Source organism: Siphateles boraxobius, unplaced genomic scaffold (assembly GCF_051911475.1).
Source record: "Siphateles boraxobius isolate OS27281-9 unplaced genomic scaffold, OSU_SipBor_1 33, whole genome shotgun sequence".
In the NCBI taxonomy this organism is placed as follows: Eukaryota; Metazoa; Chordata; class Actinopteri; order Cypriniformes; family Leuciscidae; genus Siphateles; species Siphateles boraxobius.
In genome coordinates, this window is record NW_027508953.1 from 1532908 (window position 1) to 1550900 (window position 17993).

A 17993-nucleotide genomic window follows, 5' to 3' on the forward strand; every position below is an offset into this window, starting at 1 on the left:
AGAGATGATGTATGTGAACATGTACAGCGATTATATTAAAATATACCATTCTAAACGAAAGATTTGTTCATTTTGCTGAACGAGATCAAACGAGAGTTGATAAAGCAATCCGATACTGTATCAGACAGGCTATTACTGGCACAGATGAAACATAGTCGCATTAATATAAAAATCAGCCAATGTGTGTTCATAGTAATTCAACTATTTTGCAACACCTGTGAATGTGGCTCAATCAGTCAGTATTTTGAGTCGTAAAAATTCATTCCTTTTATAATCATTTTTTCTGAAATTCATGCAGCTTTTAAGTTGACAGCACCTTTCAACACACTAAGTATCTGTGTGCGTTTGAGAGAGAGAGTGAGAGTATATGTTGTCCTTATATATTAAAAATGTAATTTTGCAGCAAAAAACATGGGAATTATTTGTTGTTTTTATCTAATGTTTACTATATTTATTTGCTTGGTCAGTGTCGTTGTGGTTTTTGGTTCTTTTGCTGTAGTCTGAAATAACTAATTCATTTGGCAAAGTGATCTAGAACTGTAACACGGTCAAGATCTTCTCTTTATTATTACATGACAATAATAGAGCCATGCCAACATAAACACTAAATAAAATATTAAATCAAGTACTCATGCTTGCTGAGCAATTTTGAGTTGTAGTCTGTAGATTATCTAATCTACACTGGTATGTCTACAAACACGTCATTCCCTGAAGATCCTGGCAAATGAAGAAAGGATTGCGACCTCCACACGGAGAGACTCACGGCCTTGAGACTGACGAGAAGGACCCGCAGGTGGACGGCCTCCACGAAATATGATCTATAACACACACTGGCGTCTGATCAGCAGCGTCTGGGTCTCTCAGCGGAGGAAACAAAACCTATTCCCAGACTCTCGCTGCATATAATTCAGGAGTCCTGAAAATCACCCTCGCTGACCTGTGGCGGAAAACCAGAAGAGAAAGAGAAAACAAACTCCAAACACGCTTCAAGAAACACCATGTTTAATTAAAAGGTAACTGGTCTCTGAAATACAACTGGTAAAGGTTTCACAAGTCAACAGGTTAAGGTAAAAAAAATAATCAAGACATTGACAGCGGTGGGTGGCGACGGCAGAAAAAAAGTCTGGATGAAACGCTTCGTAAAGGGGTTTAAAAAAACATCAGGAGGTGTAAGTGAAGGACAGGCGTCTGCAGCTTTGTTTCATGTCTTGTTTCCTTTGGCACGGCCTAATGTCGGACATTTGTTTCATTTCAAATTCAGCTTCCTTGTCCAAGGATTAGCGGTCGGGCTTGATTTGCTGTGGGGCACAGACAGGCCGATACGGAAACGGGCCTTTCCGAGCGCTCATGGTTTTGGGTTTGAAACCAAACCTGTCTCTCTTTTTACAGCGTCAGTTACTCCGAACTCGAGTCCAGTGGGAATCTACGAGCGGCTGGATGTATTTTCTTCTAACATAAAAAAGGCAAAACACTCAAACACATATTATAATGACATGTTCAATATCAGGTCAGGCACTTGATTCCTGCCAGCAACATGTCAGTGTCCTCAGAGAGCAGCGAGTCTAAAAAAACCTCATGGAGTCGGAACTGCTGTGTAATTTCTGGGTTAAAACTCAAGGTTGTCTCGTTCTCTAGGTGAACAGACGGACTGTCCCGTCGGCCCCTGAGGAAAACACCCAGGGTTGAGTCGGGTGGAAGGTCACATCGAGGACCCCGAGGTCATGAGTGATGCTGTGACCCTTCAGAACCTTCACTGGAACAATCAGAGGATTCTGCAGCAAGTCACTGTAGGATAAACACACACACACACACACACACACACACACACACACACACACACACACACACATTAGAAGGGTCAGAATAATCATTTTCATGATGTTTGGCTCCAATAACAGTTCTTGAATTTCTGCATTCTTTTCTGCCAAAGGACATTTCTTCAACTATGAGAACTTTTATTAACCAGTGGTTGATTTTTATTAAAGCTAACAGATTTTTATTACATATTAAACATATTAAAACCATCTTTGAAACATTCTATTTTATATTTGAAACATTCATTTTAGCTACTTTTTAGATTTTTTAAATTAAATTATAATATTACAACTTTTTAAATGTCCCATGTACAGGTTTTATTGTTTTTAATTGTTGAAAAAAATTGATTACATTTTAAAACTAAAATGTCAAATAATGAAATGTCTTGCCTACAGATTTTATTTGAAACAATTAAAGTACATTTATTAAATGAATCCCTACATTTTAAACTGTGATATTGAAATGACTTGTTTTTCACTCTTCTTCACTCACTCTGTTTAAATTATATATCAAAAAGGTTTATATAAATTTATTTCCAACCATTCATCATTTGCATCACATATTTGACTATTATAACAAAATTCACTCATTTTAGCCCTTATGCTTGTTTCTCAGAGCCATATTTGTTTTCTCAGAGACATATTTCAAAAGGAAATACACCAAAACAAAATGAATTAAACGGCGCTCATCAAGCCATTTAATTTGAACATATAAACTCAACTCTCAAACATTAAAGCTAAAATAAAAAAGTAGAATAGAATATGATCTATTTTTAGACTAGTCGACCATCCTGTAAACTAGTCTTTTTCAGACTAGTCAACTACCTTAGTAAAAAAGTCTATTTTTAGACCAGTCAAGCATCCTGTCCCATCCCAACAGAAATAGATTTTTCCCCTCTACCAAAGTGTGGTGAGAACGGTTGGCCGGTCTGAGGGCCATAAAGGCCATAAAACAGTGATTTCTGGAAATATGGTTTGCTGTATATGCATCAACAGTTTGACTGGGGAAAGTAAGAAGTGGAAAAATAACATGACATCCTGAGTTTGAGTTTAAAGAGATCTATTAAGGCCAGCTGATGAAGGGTTTTCAGCCAGATCTGGCTTGCCCTCCACCGTACACGGACCATTAGCTCCTCTCAAAGAGCCTTCCTGACCGTACTTCGGGAATGATAGTCTAGCCCAGCAGAAACACTGGACACATACCGGATAGAGGGACAAAAGAACAGAAATGACAGAGAACTACACAGAGTTAAGAGAGATCACCACACTACTCACACCGTTTATGCAGTATGCACTGTATCAATACACAGTATGCAACGTTTCTCTATGCATGAAATAGCTGGGAGACACTTAGAGGGATAGTTCACCCAAAAATGAAAATTCTGTCAGTATTTACTCTCCCTCATGTTGTTCAAACCCCGAAAGACCTTTGTTCATCTTCGCAACACGAATTAAGATATTTTTGATTTAAATCTGAGAGCTGGATCACTCCTCCATAGGCTTCTGAGGGATTGAAACTTGTTCCCCGAAAAGTTATCAAAGACATCTTTAAAATAGTCCAAGTGACTACAGTGGCTCAATACTTTTTGTGCGCAAATATACCTAAAATAACTATTCATTTCCTTCTCTGTGGGCCTCGAGTCAGTTCACTAGTGTAATAGCGTAAGCTTCTGTTGTTGTACGTCACACGCATCACACACATGACCAGCGTCGGCCAATAGTGAGCCTACGTGTGACGTACAACACAGAAGCGCTTCGCTGTTACACTAGTGAACTGACTCGAGGCCCACAGAGAAGGAAATGAATAGTTGAAATAAAGTCGTTATTTTTGTTTGTTTTTGCGCACAAAAAGTATTCTCGTCGCTTGATAAACTTAAGATTGAGTCACTTGGACTATTTTAACGATGTCTTTAATAACTTTTCAGGGAACAAGTTTCAATCCCTTAGAAGCCTATGGAGGAGTGATCCAGCTCTCAGATTTCATCAAAAATATCTTAATTCGTGTTGCGAAGATGAACGAAGGTCTTACGGGGTTGGAACAACATGAGGGAGAGTAAATACTGACAGAATTTTCATTTTTGGGTGAACTATCCCTTTGAGGCGTTTTAACAGCTGGCTTGTTTGGAGCGTTTGTTTTGAAACCTGGTGCGTTTTATCGCTTCGTTCGGTTCGTTTAGGCATATATGAAAACTGTAATCACGCTCAGATTGAAACAGTATGCATTATTACACGATAAACCTTTCAAACAATATTATGCTTCATTATCACATGAGCTAATTTCAAAGTTTCACAAAATCCTGTCTATTATTCATTTCAGTTAATTTGTCACACCGAGAAATGGAAACTCGAGTGCAGTGCATTGTGGGATATAGCATTCCTTGAAATGCACTCTTTTGAATACTGCACATATTTAGGTATAATATGCATAAAGAAAATTGTCCAGTATATATTCTATTTACTGCAGCAACAGTACGAATAGTTTGATAGCATTATTTAAACACAGCCACAGAAAAAAGAGAGATTAGAATATTAGGAAAAAGTCAAAATAAAGCCAGTGAGGAAGAGGATGAGACTCACTTGTAGACCATCCCGTGACAGACGATCACGCTGCCGTCATCAGAGCCCGACGCGAACAGTGGGTAGTGGTTGTGGTAGGCCACGCTCCTCAGAGCCTTCTTGTGATGCCTGTGTGGACAGAGACACAAAACAGACCCGTCAGCAGAGGGACGTTACACAGAACCCAGGACACATTCATTCATCTGACAGCGCCAGCATTAGCAACAATTTCCCTCGAGTCTGACCCAGACTGCCCAAATTAAGAAAACCTGCTCGAGCTGACTCACCGGAGAACTTTGTATGGTTTCGTGGACAAGTCCAGATCGAACCAGGCCAGACGACAGTCGTAGCTACCGCAGATCACGTTGTCACCTATGGAAAATGAGTGAGAGAGAAGAACCAATCACATCTGACTTGCAGAAAGTGGTCACTGATGTCACATCACTTTGGGGACATTTAGAAAAACAAAAATAAGATTCAGATTAAGCCAGAACGACTTTCCTCTGGTCAACTCCGAACACTCACTTTTATATAATATACTCTAACTGGTGGAAGAATGTGCCAGTTTTCATTTTGAGAGGGTTACCGTAAAACGTTCATAATCGTTCACCCAGAAATGAATTTCTTCTCGTTTATTCACAGTCATCTCATTCCAGTCCCATATATTTTACTTTCTTCACACAAAGTATTTTTTAAAAATCTGCTATTTTCCATTCATTCAAAGCCTATGCTGAATCTCTAAAGCCCCCAAAAGACAAAAGAGCGCCATTAAAAGAATCCATAAAAGAGCTGAGTCATCTGAAGTCTTCAGGAACAGAGCGACATTTAAATCAGCATTCACTCAACATCTTTCCCTCTGCTGTAGCTCTCAAATCTTTATGCATTACATCTTATTTCAGTTAGTTGCTAAGGCAAAATTTCAAATTTTATTTTATTTCCACTTTATTTCAATAAACTTGTGGCTTTCGTTTTAGTTAACAACCCTTATTGATGCAACAATAACGACCAAACACAGAAAAGGAAATACAAGTGGTAGTTTCTGGAGAAGCCAATGTGTCTCTTTTACTAATTGGAAGATCGTGTTCTTGACGAACCTCATGTTTGTAAGCGATTAGTAGAACATGCCTTCTATCTGTAACATTTAGCATGACTTTTCTGATGTGCAGCAAAGAATACGTAAATGTGCTACCGTCTTATTTATTTATTCACTCGACTGCTTACCTCAAGCTTGCATTTTGTGCATTTGACATTAAGTTTCCATCGACACGTTTTCATGCAAATTTTGAATCTAAAAATGCTGGATGGAAACACCAAGATGCAAATAAAATGTCCAAAATGCAATACCTGATCTAACAGGTAGGAACTATACAGAAATTGAATAAAGTTATCAAACACTTCACAGTCTTCACTGTATAAATTATAAATTTGATATAGATTAATCCTTATTAAAGCTACAAATGTTATTCAGTCAAGAGCAGCGAGTGCTTTTCTCTGTCTTTTGTTCTTTGATTTATATTAAATGACAGACATCACAGCAGCAGCTTTATTAGGCTATTTTCTCACAATTCTTTATGGTTATTTAAGATTTTATTTAACTAATTTAAGACCGAGGTTAGGGGGTTTGGACAAAGCTGGCATTTTGACACAGTTTTGTGCGTTTTTGTCTGTTCAAGCGCGAAAAAGAACTGTGCACTGAAGCGGCTTTCTGTGCGCATGAGTCGTGTGTGTGTCAGTCACACAGACAGGAGATTCACTGACAGCACAGATTTAAGTTATTTTTTTGCATCTTATCGTGATTGAATGGCTTGAATGGTTTAATATCACTTGAATGAATGATAGCTTTATCATATACTGTAGCGCACCCAAAGGATGACAGAAAAAAACATTAATTGTGTTATATAATTACACGTTAAACTGAATTTTTTGTTGTTGCATGCATTAACCCATATCATATCCGTAATATCGAAGATTTAATCTTTAATATAAAATGCAATCCTCTTTGCAACAGGAAATTCTTCATTGCACCGACTCTCATAAAAACGGCTGGATTTTACTCACAAAATTTTGCCAAGCCATGATAAATATAACCGCACATATACCTTGCTCTTTTTATTTGACAGCCCCAGTATTTTTAATCGCATAGAAAACAGAAGCTCTGAGATCATCCAAAACTACTACTATCATGTTTTACAGAAGATAGTCATAAGGGCGAGTAAATGATGGTCTCTCAGAAACGTCTAGTTACGCACCTGCCGGGTGGACGGACATGCTTGAGATCCATTTGCAGTTGGCCATCAGCTTCTTGGTGAGCTCCTGTTTGATGAGGTTGTAGACTCGCACGTATCGCTGCGTGGCCACGAAGAAGTAGGGCCTGACGGGGTGGAAGGACACGCACTGCACCAGACCCTTGTTCTTGCGGAAGGGGTTCTGCGTTCTGCGTTTGCTCACCTGGTGGATGACCACCTGCAGGTTGCTGCTGTTGTCGGGCATGACACACGCCAGGTAGTCGCCTTTCCCGTGCCACGTCACCTGCCTCACGGCCTTCAGAGAGACACGAGAGAGAGAGCGTCAGAGGTCAAAGTCGTTCTGTGGTAAATCCGCAGACGATTAATCCAATTATAACCTCAAAGACACGCTGGGACTAAATTTACTGCCGTTATTAACACCGGCTCGGCCTCTGCCAGTCTGCCAACGCGTGCTGCCGCTTTGCTTTTTCCAGTAGTTTTAATTGGACACTAGAGGCGTCTTAAATTTCGTTCCATTTCAGGAAAAAGACGACCACAGGCTTGTGGCTTCTGCCAATAGTTAAAAGCCTCTGGCTGCTGCTCACGTGAGGGACGCTCTCACAGGGGATACACGAAAGAAAGACATTTTCATTTCTATTGTTAACTGGAAAATACTGAATTTGACCAGAGGAGAAATTTGCCTGGCTAATGGTTATCGTGGTGATGTCATTCCTTTGAATATAAGAATGAATGGTAACACTTTACCATAAGGTCTCTTTGTATACGTTTTGATTACCTTGGGGTGTTTGAGGACGAGGCGGTGACCCTGCTCGTGACCTTCGCCCTCTGAGACGGCCCACTGCACAGGCTGGTCCTTGGCTTCCTCCGGCTCCTCATAGGAAGAGATCAGCTGATCCGTAGCGGTGCACAGCAGCCGGTCGCCCAGGCCAGGGTTCAGGAGAAGGATCGTGTCATCACTGCACACAAACATCAAGTTAAATCTGATCTGTCTCTTATCTATCCCATCTATGTCCATGTATCTAACTAACCTCACTATCTAACTAATTATCTAACCAACATATCTATCTATCTATCTATATCTATCTATATCTATCTATATCTATCCATATCTATCCATATCTATCCATATCTATCCATATCTATCCATATCTATCCATCTATCCATCTATCTATCTATCTATCTATCTATCTATCTATCTATCTATCTATCTATCTATCTATCTTTTATTTCTAATCTATCCATCCATCCTTCCATCCACAGACCAAACCATTTATCTAACCTACCTAGCTATTTATCTAACATCTATTAAACTAACTAATCAACCAACCAACATAATAATGTTTATCTATGCATTGCATCTAACACTATTTAACTAACTTGCCTTCCTAACCATCTAATTAACCAACCAACCCAACCAAACAATGAATGATTAATATAAATCGAATATGAATTAATTTATATACTAATAATGTTCCTCACTAGGATCATTCAGTTCTTGTAAATGTTACTCAAATTCTGAAATGAACACTTCTCATAATTGGCCTTTTTCTGATGCTGAACAAATTAACTGCAGCTCTAAACCCATTACTAATGCTGCAAAACTTCTGCTGTAAAATAATAAACAGCACATAATGAAGGTTACACATACAGATGAGCATCACATAAACTTTCAGACGCAGAGACAAAGGAGGCGTGTCTTACTAGCTGACAGCGACCAGACAGACGGCAGGATTGGGATTCCAGGCCACGCCCTTCACGGCTCCGCCCACATCCAGTGTCTTCAGGCAGCGCGCCGTGCTGACCTCCCAGAAACGCACTGTACAGTCATCACAGCCTGAGGCCGAGGGACAAACAAACACGCTGATTCATACATACAAACATTTGTTTACAATCTACTGATCTATTCAGTATTCTATAATGTTTCAGAATGAAATGCATGAAGTGTAAATGTGTGGACACAGACGTTCGGGACGCTGACAGCTCTGAGACCCAGTGGTCTCAAGCACAAACGCACTCTGTCAGGTCGATGGCACTTTGCTCTCTCATCGGCACACATGGAGGATAACTCATCCTCACTCTAACATAACCACTATGACACATACAGCAGCACTTTGGCTTGAGGGAATAGTAATAATAAAAGATTACTGTAGGTGACAGAGACAGAGAAGTCAGGTTTTTAAAATATATGTGCGCTACTGCTGTTAGATGGTCATTATTCAAAAAAAGAGCAATTTATGTCCATTGTATACATACAGTGCGAGTAAAATGACTAATAATGAATAGCTGACTGTATGCGTTAACACCCTTTTCGGTTGCACTTTGTTTTACAGTGCGTGCACTTGCATGTACTAACAGTGTACTTAGCAAGAAATTACTGGTAATATAAGGTAACTACAAGGGTCAAGGTAAGGTTTAGGGGTAGGTTCAGGGTTAGTACCAAGTTATTACCCAGTTTCTGTAATACCTAGAATAAGTATAAAGTATGTACATGGGGAACAGGGCTGTAAAATAAAACACTATCCCCTTTTCAAAACAAATTTAAAAATCCAGCAAGTAAACAACTTATAATTGAAAAGTTCAATTTAATTTAATCAATGTAAAATTGCTTTTCCTAGAAGCACCAAGTCGTTTTATAAATGGTAAAAGGTAACCATCCTTAAAGTAACGAGGGCATACAATTATAACACTAAATAAAATATATTTATTTTATGGATGGCATAATGCAATTTATTAACACTTGACGCATTATTTCTCTTTGAATTCACTTAAAAATCATCTTATAATTTCCCATGAGATGGGAATCCCCATCCTCATATCGAAATCTGCTGTAAAATCTCATTTTAACTTTTATACCTGCATGCTTCATAAACGCAGGAAAAACACCACGGGGGAAACGGGCCAGGCCCGGAGGGTGGAGTGTAATAACTCCAAAAGCCATAATCACTTTTTAAGTATTGAGCTGTATGGCGACAGATATAGCAGGAGGGACGGGCTCTGTGGCGGACACCCGCTGGCGGTCAGAGAGGCCTGTCTGGAGCACACACACGCCGATGTGTGTGTGTGTGTGTGTGATGCAGGGGACACCGAGACTTTCCTGTAGACTCAAGTATGGACTGTGACCATAAATAAGATGGAAATGAGGGTAATATTTGCCTTTATGGAGGGGAAAAGCAGCATGAATGTTAAAAGTCCATTTTATAGGACAGTAATGGCACTTTGAGACTGTAATGTGTCCCAAAGGATGACAGAAATAAGATGTTAAAGTCAACAAGAAACAGCATTTGCAACCCATTTTACTTCAATAACGTGGCATTTCGGAGTGTAACAGGATATTCAAGAAGGAAAAAATAAGTCTATTATAGGACAGGGCTTGAATTTATCTGTATTTGCCCATCAAAAGTGGGAATGGAGCCCGACCTGAATCAAAGCTTGTTCAATCTGTTCACAACTGATAAAAATCGTAAAAGAACAACACGAATTTATGAAAAACAGCATCATTTTTATTTCATTGTACGGCTATTTTGCGTCTATAAATGGCGGAAAAACTACAAACCTAAATGGTTGTCATGAACATGAACATTGATCTTTAAAAGAATCCACTTCCCATAGTTTGTATCCGGAAACACCCCGGTATTACGAGTTTCTCACACAGCGCCGTGTGTGTTGTGCAGCGTGTTTTTGGGAGCGTATGGATGTCAGGCACAAGCACTTCCTGTGGCTGAGCAAGGCTCCCGGCCAACCACTCTGATCTCTTTTAGCCGCTCCGTTAATTTGTAGTTGTGTTTCAGGACAGAGCCCAAGAGATTAATTTATTTTAAACTCCAGCTTTATGAAATGCACCCAATGTTCATGCTGACATTCAATCCCCACACCACTTCATCAATCTGTCTTTTTTCTCACTGTTACATCTCACTTAGGCCCCATCCACACTACTACGTTTTAGTTTGCACCTCCCGTCCACACTAAAACGGCAAAAATGAAGACCTAAAACGGAGAAGTTTAGAAACGCCGTCGACCCCGTTTTGAATCTCCAGAGGGCGTTTTAGTGTAGATGGGTCAAAACGGAGGACTTAAGAAACGATGACGCAGAGGCTCACGCTCGGCTCTCTGATTGGATGTCATACAATGGAAGAAAACGCACAACAACAGCCAGTTACCAGTTACGTTAGTGCAAGTAAATTCTGCATTTCACAGACAAGCTATTATTCCAGCGATCTGTGACAGTTCCCGTGTGCAGCGGCGGTATCGACCGTACATGGAGCGTCGGTTTTGAGTTAAGCCGGGAAAACTTTTGAATGTCCAGATCGGCACTTATCAACCTCAGCGAAATCTGAGGAATAGTCGATCCATTTCTTGTTTACACCGGCACGCGCACGCCCAGTGTAGGTGAATAGTGACGTGATCAGCGTTTTCAGTCGTTTTAATGTGGACGGAGATCAGTTCTAATACGTAGCTAAAACGCTGGTGTGGACGGAGATCGTATTAGTTTTAATTCTCCGTTTCTAAACTAAAACGCAGTAGTGTGGATGGGGCCTTAGAGCTGGGTGTTCATTACAGATAGTGGTGCAACGGATCATCATTGATCCGTGATCCGTTCGGATCAATATCTTAGGTTCGGCACACAAGTGATCCGCGGATTGATTTATGAAAAAAAAAAAAAAAGTTGTGCGCATGCGGCATGTTCAGTCCACACACAGCGTGGTCATGGCGAGCGGAGGAATAGAGGAGCTTGAACGCCCCGCGTCATTTAAATCCCCTGTATGGGAGCATTTTGGCTTCCCTTTCAAATATAATGATGAAGGAAAGAGGTTAGTGGATAAAACCGTGTGTAGGCACTGTGGCAGCATGGCCACGCATTTGAAGCGACATCGCCCCGATGTTTCACTGACAGGAGTGAAAACATTCGCGCAGCACTACCAGGCTCTCGCTCGTCCCTCTCTCTCTCGCGTGCGCGCTCTCTCTCCCTCATATGAGGCGCAGTCTAGGGCTTAAAAAAATCAAACTTCATTCACGCACACATAAAACACTTGCATACACATATACTAAGTAGTCAAACATACATGTATACTGCTGAATGCTCAAACAAATGCATATGAATTGCACAAAGACACACCTAAAGTCGCTCTCGCACATAACGTTACACGCAAACTCTACACACACGAAATGCGCGCACAAACAAACTCTCCACGCACATACTCATATGAGACACGCGCGCACACACACAAAGTCCACGCACCTACTCATATGAGACGCGCGCGCACACACACAAACTCCACGCACCTACTCATATGAGACGCGAGCACACACACACACACAAACTCGCGCACAAACTCAATGAGACGCGAGTACACACAAACTCCGCGCACACACTCATATGAGACGCATGCTCACACAGTAGCCTACATGATGCATATGATTCTCAGTGTGAACACATTGGTAAGTGCATTTTTTGTTAACAGAGAATGAGAGTCCATTGCTTTTGTTTTTGGTTGTTTTGTTCATATATTTAAAATGTTTTCAGTGTTAAATAGTCTTTAGAAATAAAAGTTTATTGATCTTTGAAAAGGTGTACCTGCATTATTATGCCATTATCATTATTTTAGATGAAAATGGTCTCAGAACGATAATATTATCGTTTATCATCAATATTATAGTTTAGCGCAATAATTTCTTGGACAATTTATCGTCCAGCAAAATGTGTTACCGTGACGGGCCTAGCTATCATTTGTGTTTATAGGTGCAGACATGAGGCCTTTTTTTTTTGCTGATCCGAAAAATGATACGATCCGTGACTCTGATCCGAGAAACGATCCGAACCCTGAGTTTTTTGATCCGTTGCACCCCTAATTACAGAGATGTGTAAGATTTGTTTTCTTAAAAAAAATTATATTCATGTGACATTCGAAAGTGACATTTATTATTTGCGAATAAAGCAGTGTTTCCATCCCATGTGTTCAAGAGAACAACATTTTAAAGGACAAGTTCGGTATTTTACACTTAAAGCCCTGTTTTAAGATTGTTTCTGGTGAAATAGAACGGTTAAGATTGAAATTTGGACGAATGCTGCTGTCCCGAGAGTTTTCGTTTCTGTGTTAGCACCCCCCCACCTCCACAATGGTTTCATAGGTGCACTGGAACAATCATTCATACAACGCATTAAACTTTAGTTTACAAAGAGGTGAAACTCACCGAGTGGTCCGGGGGTGTTCACATATATTCTCACACAAAAATCGCTGCAAAAGATGCTTTCCAACAGGTGTTTTACCATTCGTTGTAAAACTGTGGACCTATTTTTCCAAACACCTCACAACCGGATATTCTTCCATTGAGAGCTTGAATAATAGACACTCCAGTCCAGTTGGTGGCGATAATGCACCTTTGCCAATGTTTGGATAGCGTAGCCTACGATACCGCGACTGGAAAACTACAGAAAGAATACAACAAACCCCATTTCCGTTTCCGGCGGCGGAGTAATACCGTACCTCACAGAACATCCAATATAAGTCAATGGAGTTGGACAAAAACTACGATAAAACCTGTTGGAAAGCATCTTTTGCAGCGATTTTTGTGTGAGCATATCAGTGAACACCCCAGACCACTCGGTGAGTTTCACGTCTTTGTAAACTAAAGTTTAATGCGTTTATATGAATGATTCTTCCAGTGCACCTGTGAAACCATTGTGGAAGTGGGGGGGTGCTAATACAGAAACTGAAAATTCTCGGGACAGAAGCATTTGTCCAAATTTCAATCTTAACCGTTCTATTTCATCAGAAACGATCTTAAAACAGGGCTTTAAGTGTAAAATACTGAACTTGTCCTTTAACTTCCTGGGAAATTGGCGCAAAATATCTGTAATAAAAATGGAAATTGCTGCGATCGGAAAAGAAACAGTGGCTCTTTTTCCCGCCATCATAAATGACTTGCGTCTCAGAGCATGCAGACGAAACGCAACGAACGCTGTCATATTCTCTAGCGTTCGGATACTGGAAACACAATCACGTGAGACGCTTCTGGGAAGTCATTGCACAAAATCATTCTGATGGCATTTCAGAATAATCAAACCAACATTTGAGATGTCGTGCAAAAAGATTGGTCCGCTGTTTAGTCCGGTTGTCCAATCACATCTACTTTGAGTACATTTACTTTTTTGTTGCACATCATTTTTCATTGTAGTTCATGCGCATGATACAAAAATGTATTCAGCTCAATTGAGTGAATATGTCTTTTAATGGTATAGAATTTATGTGCATCATGGCATTTCCATCCAGTGTTTTTTTAATGCGTTATCCCAAAATGTGCATAAAAATAGCTATAGAATTAAATAAACGTGATAAAACATAGCTATTGATAGTAATACCAAATATTTCTTGAGCAGCAAATCATCATATTAGAATCATTTCTAAAGGATCATGTGACACTGAAGACTGGAGTAATGATGCTGAAATTCAACTTTGATCACAGGAATAAATTACATTTGAAATTATATTAAAATAAAAGATTTAAAAAAAAAAAATTAATGGTGAGAATTAGAGACTTCCCCCCAAAATTTTCAACAGTAAATAATATATAGCATCTAGCCACAAGTAGTTTTGATTTTACAATGGTTTTAAATAAAAAATAATTAATTTGGTGTATTCATTAAGCAGACACACTCTCACACTTACAACTTCTAAATATTTGAGACCCTTAACATATGGTAAAATCACTGCCATGTACAACCTCTGAGGACCTCTAGTGTTTTTTGCTTCATGAATTAAATCAGTTCAAAACACTCATATCCCAAATAAATGATTGTCCAGAAAAGGAGGTCTGCATTGATTAAAGCAGGACATGCGGATCACAGTGAGTTCATGGTGTCCTGAGTGACAGACAAGCTTCAGTTTCAGTTATTGTCGTCCCGCTCGTCTTGGTTTTGCCACATCATTAGTGAGGAATGCCGTTTGAGGCTCTCTCAGACCAGTATCTGAGCTCCGTAAACGTAAATATGTATACAGTCGTGAAACCTCAGGCCGTCCTCACCGCATTCTCTCATCCCGTAGACTGCAGTCTGACTATAGCGCAAAAACCTGTAACTGTAGGTTTCACGTGCTGTAATTGCAGCGTTTTCGTTTTGCAGGACTGTAAACAAAATTCTTGTAAGATTCTCATCATTGATGCAAGTCTCTAGAAAAAAAAATTACAAAAATCTTCACATCTTCTAAATTTGGTTTCTTCAATGTGGGAATTTCCACTTGTTATATAGTCTTTCGGGTGAAAAGTTTACATCTGAACACTTGATGGTACACAGCTGAACACAGTAAGGCACAGTACGAGTTACAAGCCAAAGTTATAAGCAAGTTTAATACTTCGATTTCCATACAAAACTTTAAGGTCAGTAAGATACTTTTATTCCCCAAGGAAATAATACATTTAAGACTTATATTGTTACAGATTAATTATATTTCAAATAAATGCTGTTCTGAATTCTGCACACAAAAAAGCACCATTTTCAACATTGATAATCAGAAATGTTTCTTGAGCAGCAAATCATCATATTAGAATGACTTCTGAAGGATCATGTGACACTGAAGACTGGAGTAATGATGCTGAAAATTCAGCTGTGATCACAGAAATAAATTACATTTTACTAAATATTCACAGTAAAATATAGTTTATATTTCTTTATAGTTTATATTAGATAGTTTTTTTAAATTGTAATAATCTGTCACAATATTGCTATCTTTATTGTATTTTTGATCAAATAAATGCAGCTTTGGTGAGCAGAAGACGACTAAAAAAAACCCTGAATGTTAGTGCATGTATGTTAATACATTTGATCAAATGACTAACCCTAAAGAACCAACTTACACTGACGTATAAGCACTAGTATTAGTGATGCTTGACCTAGTAAACACCACTGCAAGAACAAAAACAAATCTGAAGAGAAAACTGCTGGCGTTTCCTGAAATTTTCTGGCATTTACAACAAATTAGTCCTGTTTTTACAACCATTGGCTGTACAATCTTTTCACAATAAGACTTTCCGACTTGCAAAACCCAAATCAGCAAATGCAAAATTGGAAAACCCAGCACGCATAGAGCGAACAAAGACCTGGGACAAAAGACTCACTAGTGCTTTGTCATCAGCACCCAACCCATTGATATGGAAGAAATTATCTCTATTAACACACACACACACACACACACACACACACACACACACACACACACACACACACACACACACACACACACACACACACACACACACACACACACACACACACACACACACACACACACACACACACACACACACACACACACACACACACACACACACACACACACACACACAACAAACAAACCAAAGGAAAGTTGGGCCGGCCCAGGGCGAGAAGGGTTGCGATGCTTGGGAGGTTGTCAACTGCCATTTTTTACTGTGGGAAAGGGCATTTTATTACTGCTTTAATATATTTTATAGCTAGACAAAAGAGCAACCCCTCACTGTAGTGGTTTTGCATATGCGCTTTTATGAAGTTCTTTGTTATGGACGGCTGAGCAGATATTGCCACTAAACTGCAACCAGCCCCCATCTACACGCTTTCTATCGCTAGTTTTACACTCTTTCCCCTGCTTATCTGCGCGCCAGCTGCAATGCATTCTGGGAACCCACTGCCCTTCTGCATCTGAAAGGCTGGTATTGTTACCTGGATCACCTCATTCAAATCAGATGGGCAAATTCAGCCACATTTTCATACTGTACGAATATCATTTGGTTTCTGTGGATTTGGCCACACCGCTAGCATTGGTAACTCTGAGTGAAATTGACTGCTTGTGTTATTAAAATGATGCTTTCTGCTCGCTTCGTTCGAGTAATTTATATCCCCCTCGAGTTAATAGCAGTCAGATGGCGGCCCTACTGAGGGAATACTCGGGATTATAGCGTGCATTAATGTATCTAAAGGACCTCAAACCTAAAATACGGATAATGATCAACAGACTGCACTCGAGAGAGACCTTTCCTCCATTATGAATGAAATATTTTTATAATGACACACATTATTCTCACAGAACTGGAATCACATTCGCATTTTCTCCTTATACTGGGGGGGAAAAAATATCGAGATTTAGAAAGTGTTTGTCCAGCATTCAAAATGACAAATAACTCAAAACGGACACGACAACAAATCCCGAAGCAGCGAACAATAAAGCAGGGCTGCCAGAACCCATAAAAATACAACTGAGATCCTTCTAGAAGCGAGGAAAAAGAGACCCGTCATTGATTGATTTATCCGCGTCGCGGAGCGCCAGTGAATGTGGACATATGAGGCGCGTCTGTGCTCATCCTGGCTCTGCCCGAACCCACAGGCCCACCCTAATCTCTCTCATCTCCGAACGGGTCGCTCGGCTCCTGGGCCAGAGCTCTGACATCATGGCGGGTGAGTGAGGAATGGTTTCAGCAGCTTGTTAGCTACCGCTGAGGTAAAAGCGATCAGACAGACTTCCCCCTCAAACGGTCCAATAACACCTCAGATACAGATTTTTTTTCTAGAAAATTATAGAAAACTATGTAATAAAAACCTGAAAATTACATATACACACATACATATATATATATATATATATATATATATATATATATATATATATATATATATATATATATATATATATATGCGTATTGGATAAAATATTTATATTAATAGTAACAAATTAAATTACGACACACACTGTAATTTAATAATAATAATATAAATTTCATACTACATTTTTATTATAGAATAGAATTACATATAAGTTATTTAAAATATTCATAGAAAACGTCTGTATTAAATAGATCTGTGTGTGTGTATATATATATACTATATAGGACAGGGAGATCGATGGGAGAAGAGATGGAGATGAGACTGAGAACGTTGCAAGCCAAACTGCAACCTGCATAGACCATTCAAGCACCATGGTGCAATGTGTCAGAGTACATTCGTACACTCAGTAACCACTGCGCCATGGCTGCAACAACGTCTTTTGATAATCAGTTTCAGCTGGAATATCTACAGAAAATCAGGGTGAGACGAGACTCACCGGATACAAGCCACTGTCCGCTGGGAGAAACGCTGATGGTTCGGACCAGACTAGTGTGTCCGCGGTACACCTGTCAGACACACACACACACACACACACGTCAGAGAAGAAAAGCAGACTGAGCAAGATCATTCCAGGACACGTTCAGGACTCTATTATTTCACATTAGACCCATTACCAGCAAACATATTTGGGTGATTTATCACTTTTTTCTGTTCTTCTATAATCCAGTCCAAAAGAATGACAAACCCCGTTTCATGTCTGCAGTTTTACAGCCACGGCTGTCTGAAAACGCTAAGGTTTCAACAACAAA

At 39.6% G+C, this 17993-nt stretch overlaps 1 protein-coding gene across 1 annotated transcript in view; it reads right to left on the bottom strand.

Annotated features, from left to right (window-relative positions):
* Nucleotides 1-985: 985 nt before the first annotated feature.
* Nucleotides 986-17993, bottom strand: part of bop1 (BOP1 ribosomal biogenesis factor) — a 75213-nt gene continuing 58205 nt past the window's right edge. The window contains exons 10-16 of the mRNA XM_077194882.1: nt 17681-17750; nt 8319-8451; nt 7392-7572; nt 6620-6911; nt 4658-4742; nt 4392-4499; nt 986-1785 (exon numbers count right to left, since the gene is read on the bottom strand). Coding sequence (XP_077050997.1) covers nt 1632-1785; nt 4392-4499; nt 4658-4742; nt 6620-6911; nt 7392-7572; nt 8319-8451; nt 17681-17750 — 1023 coding nt within the window. The 3' untranslated portion in view covers nt 986-1631. The remainder of the gene's footprint in view (nt 1786-4391; nt 4500-4657; nt 4743-6619; nt 6912-7391; nt 7573-8318; nt 8452-17680; nt 17751-17993) is intronic.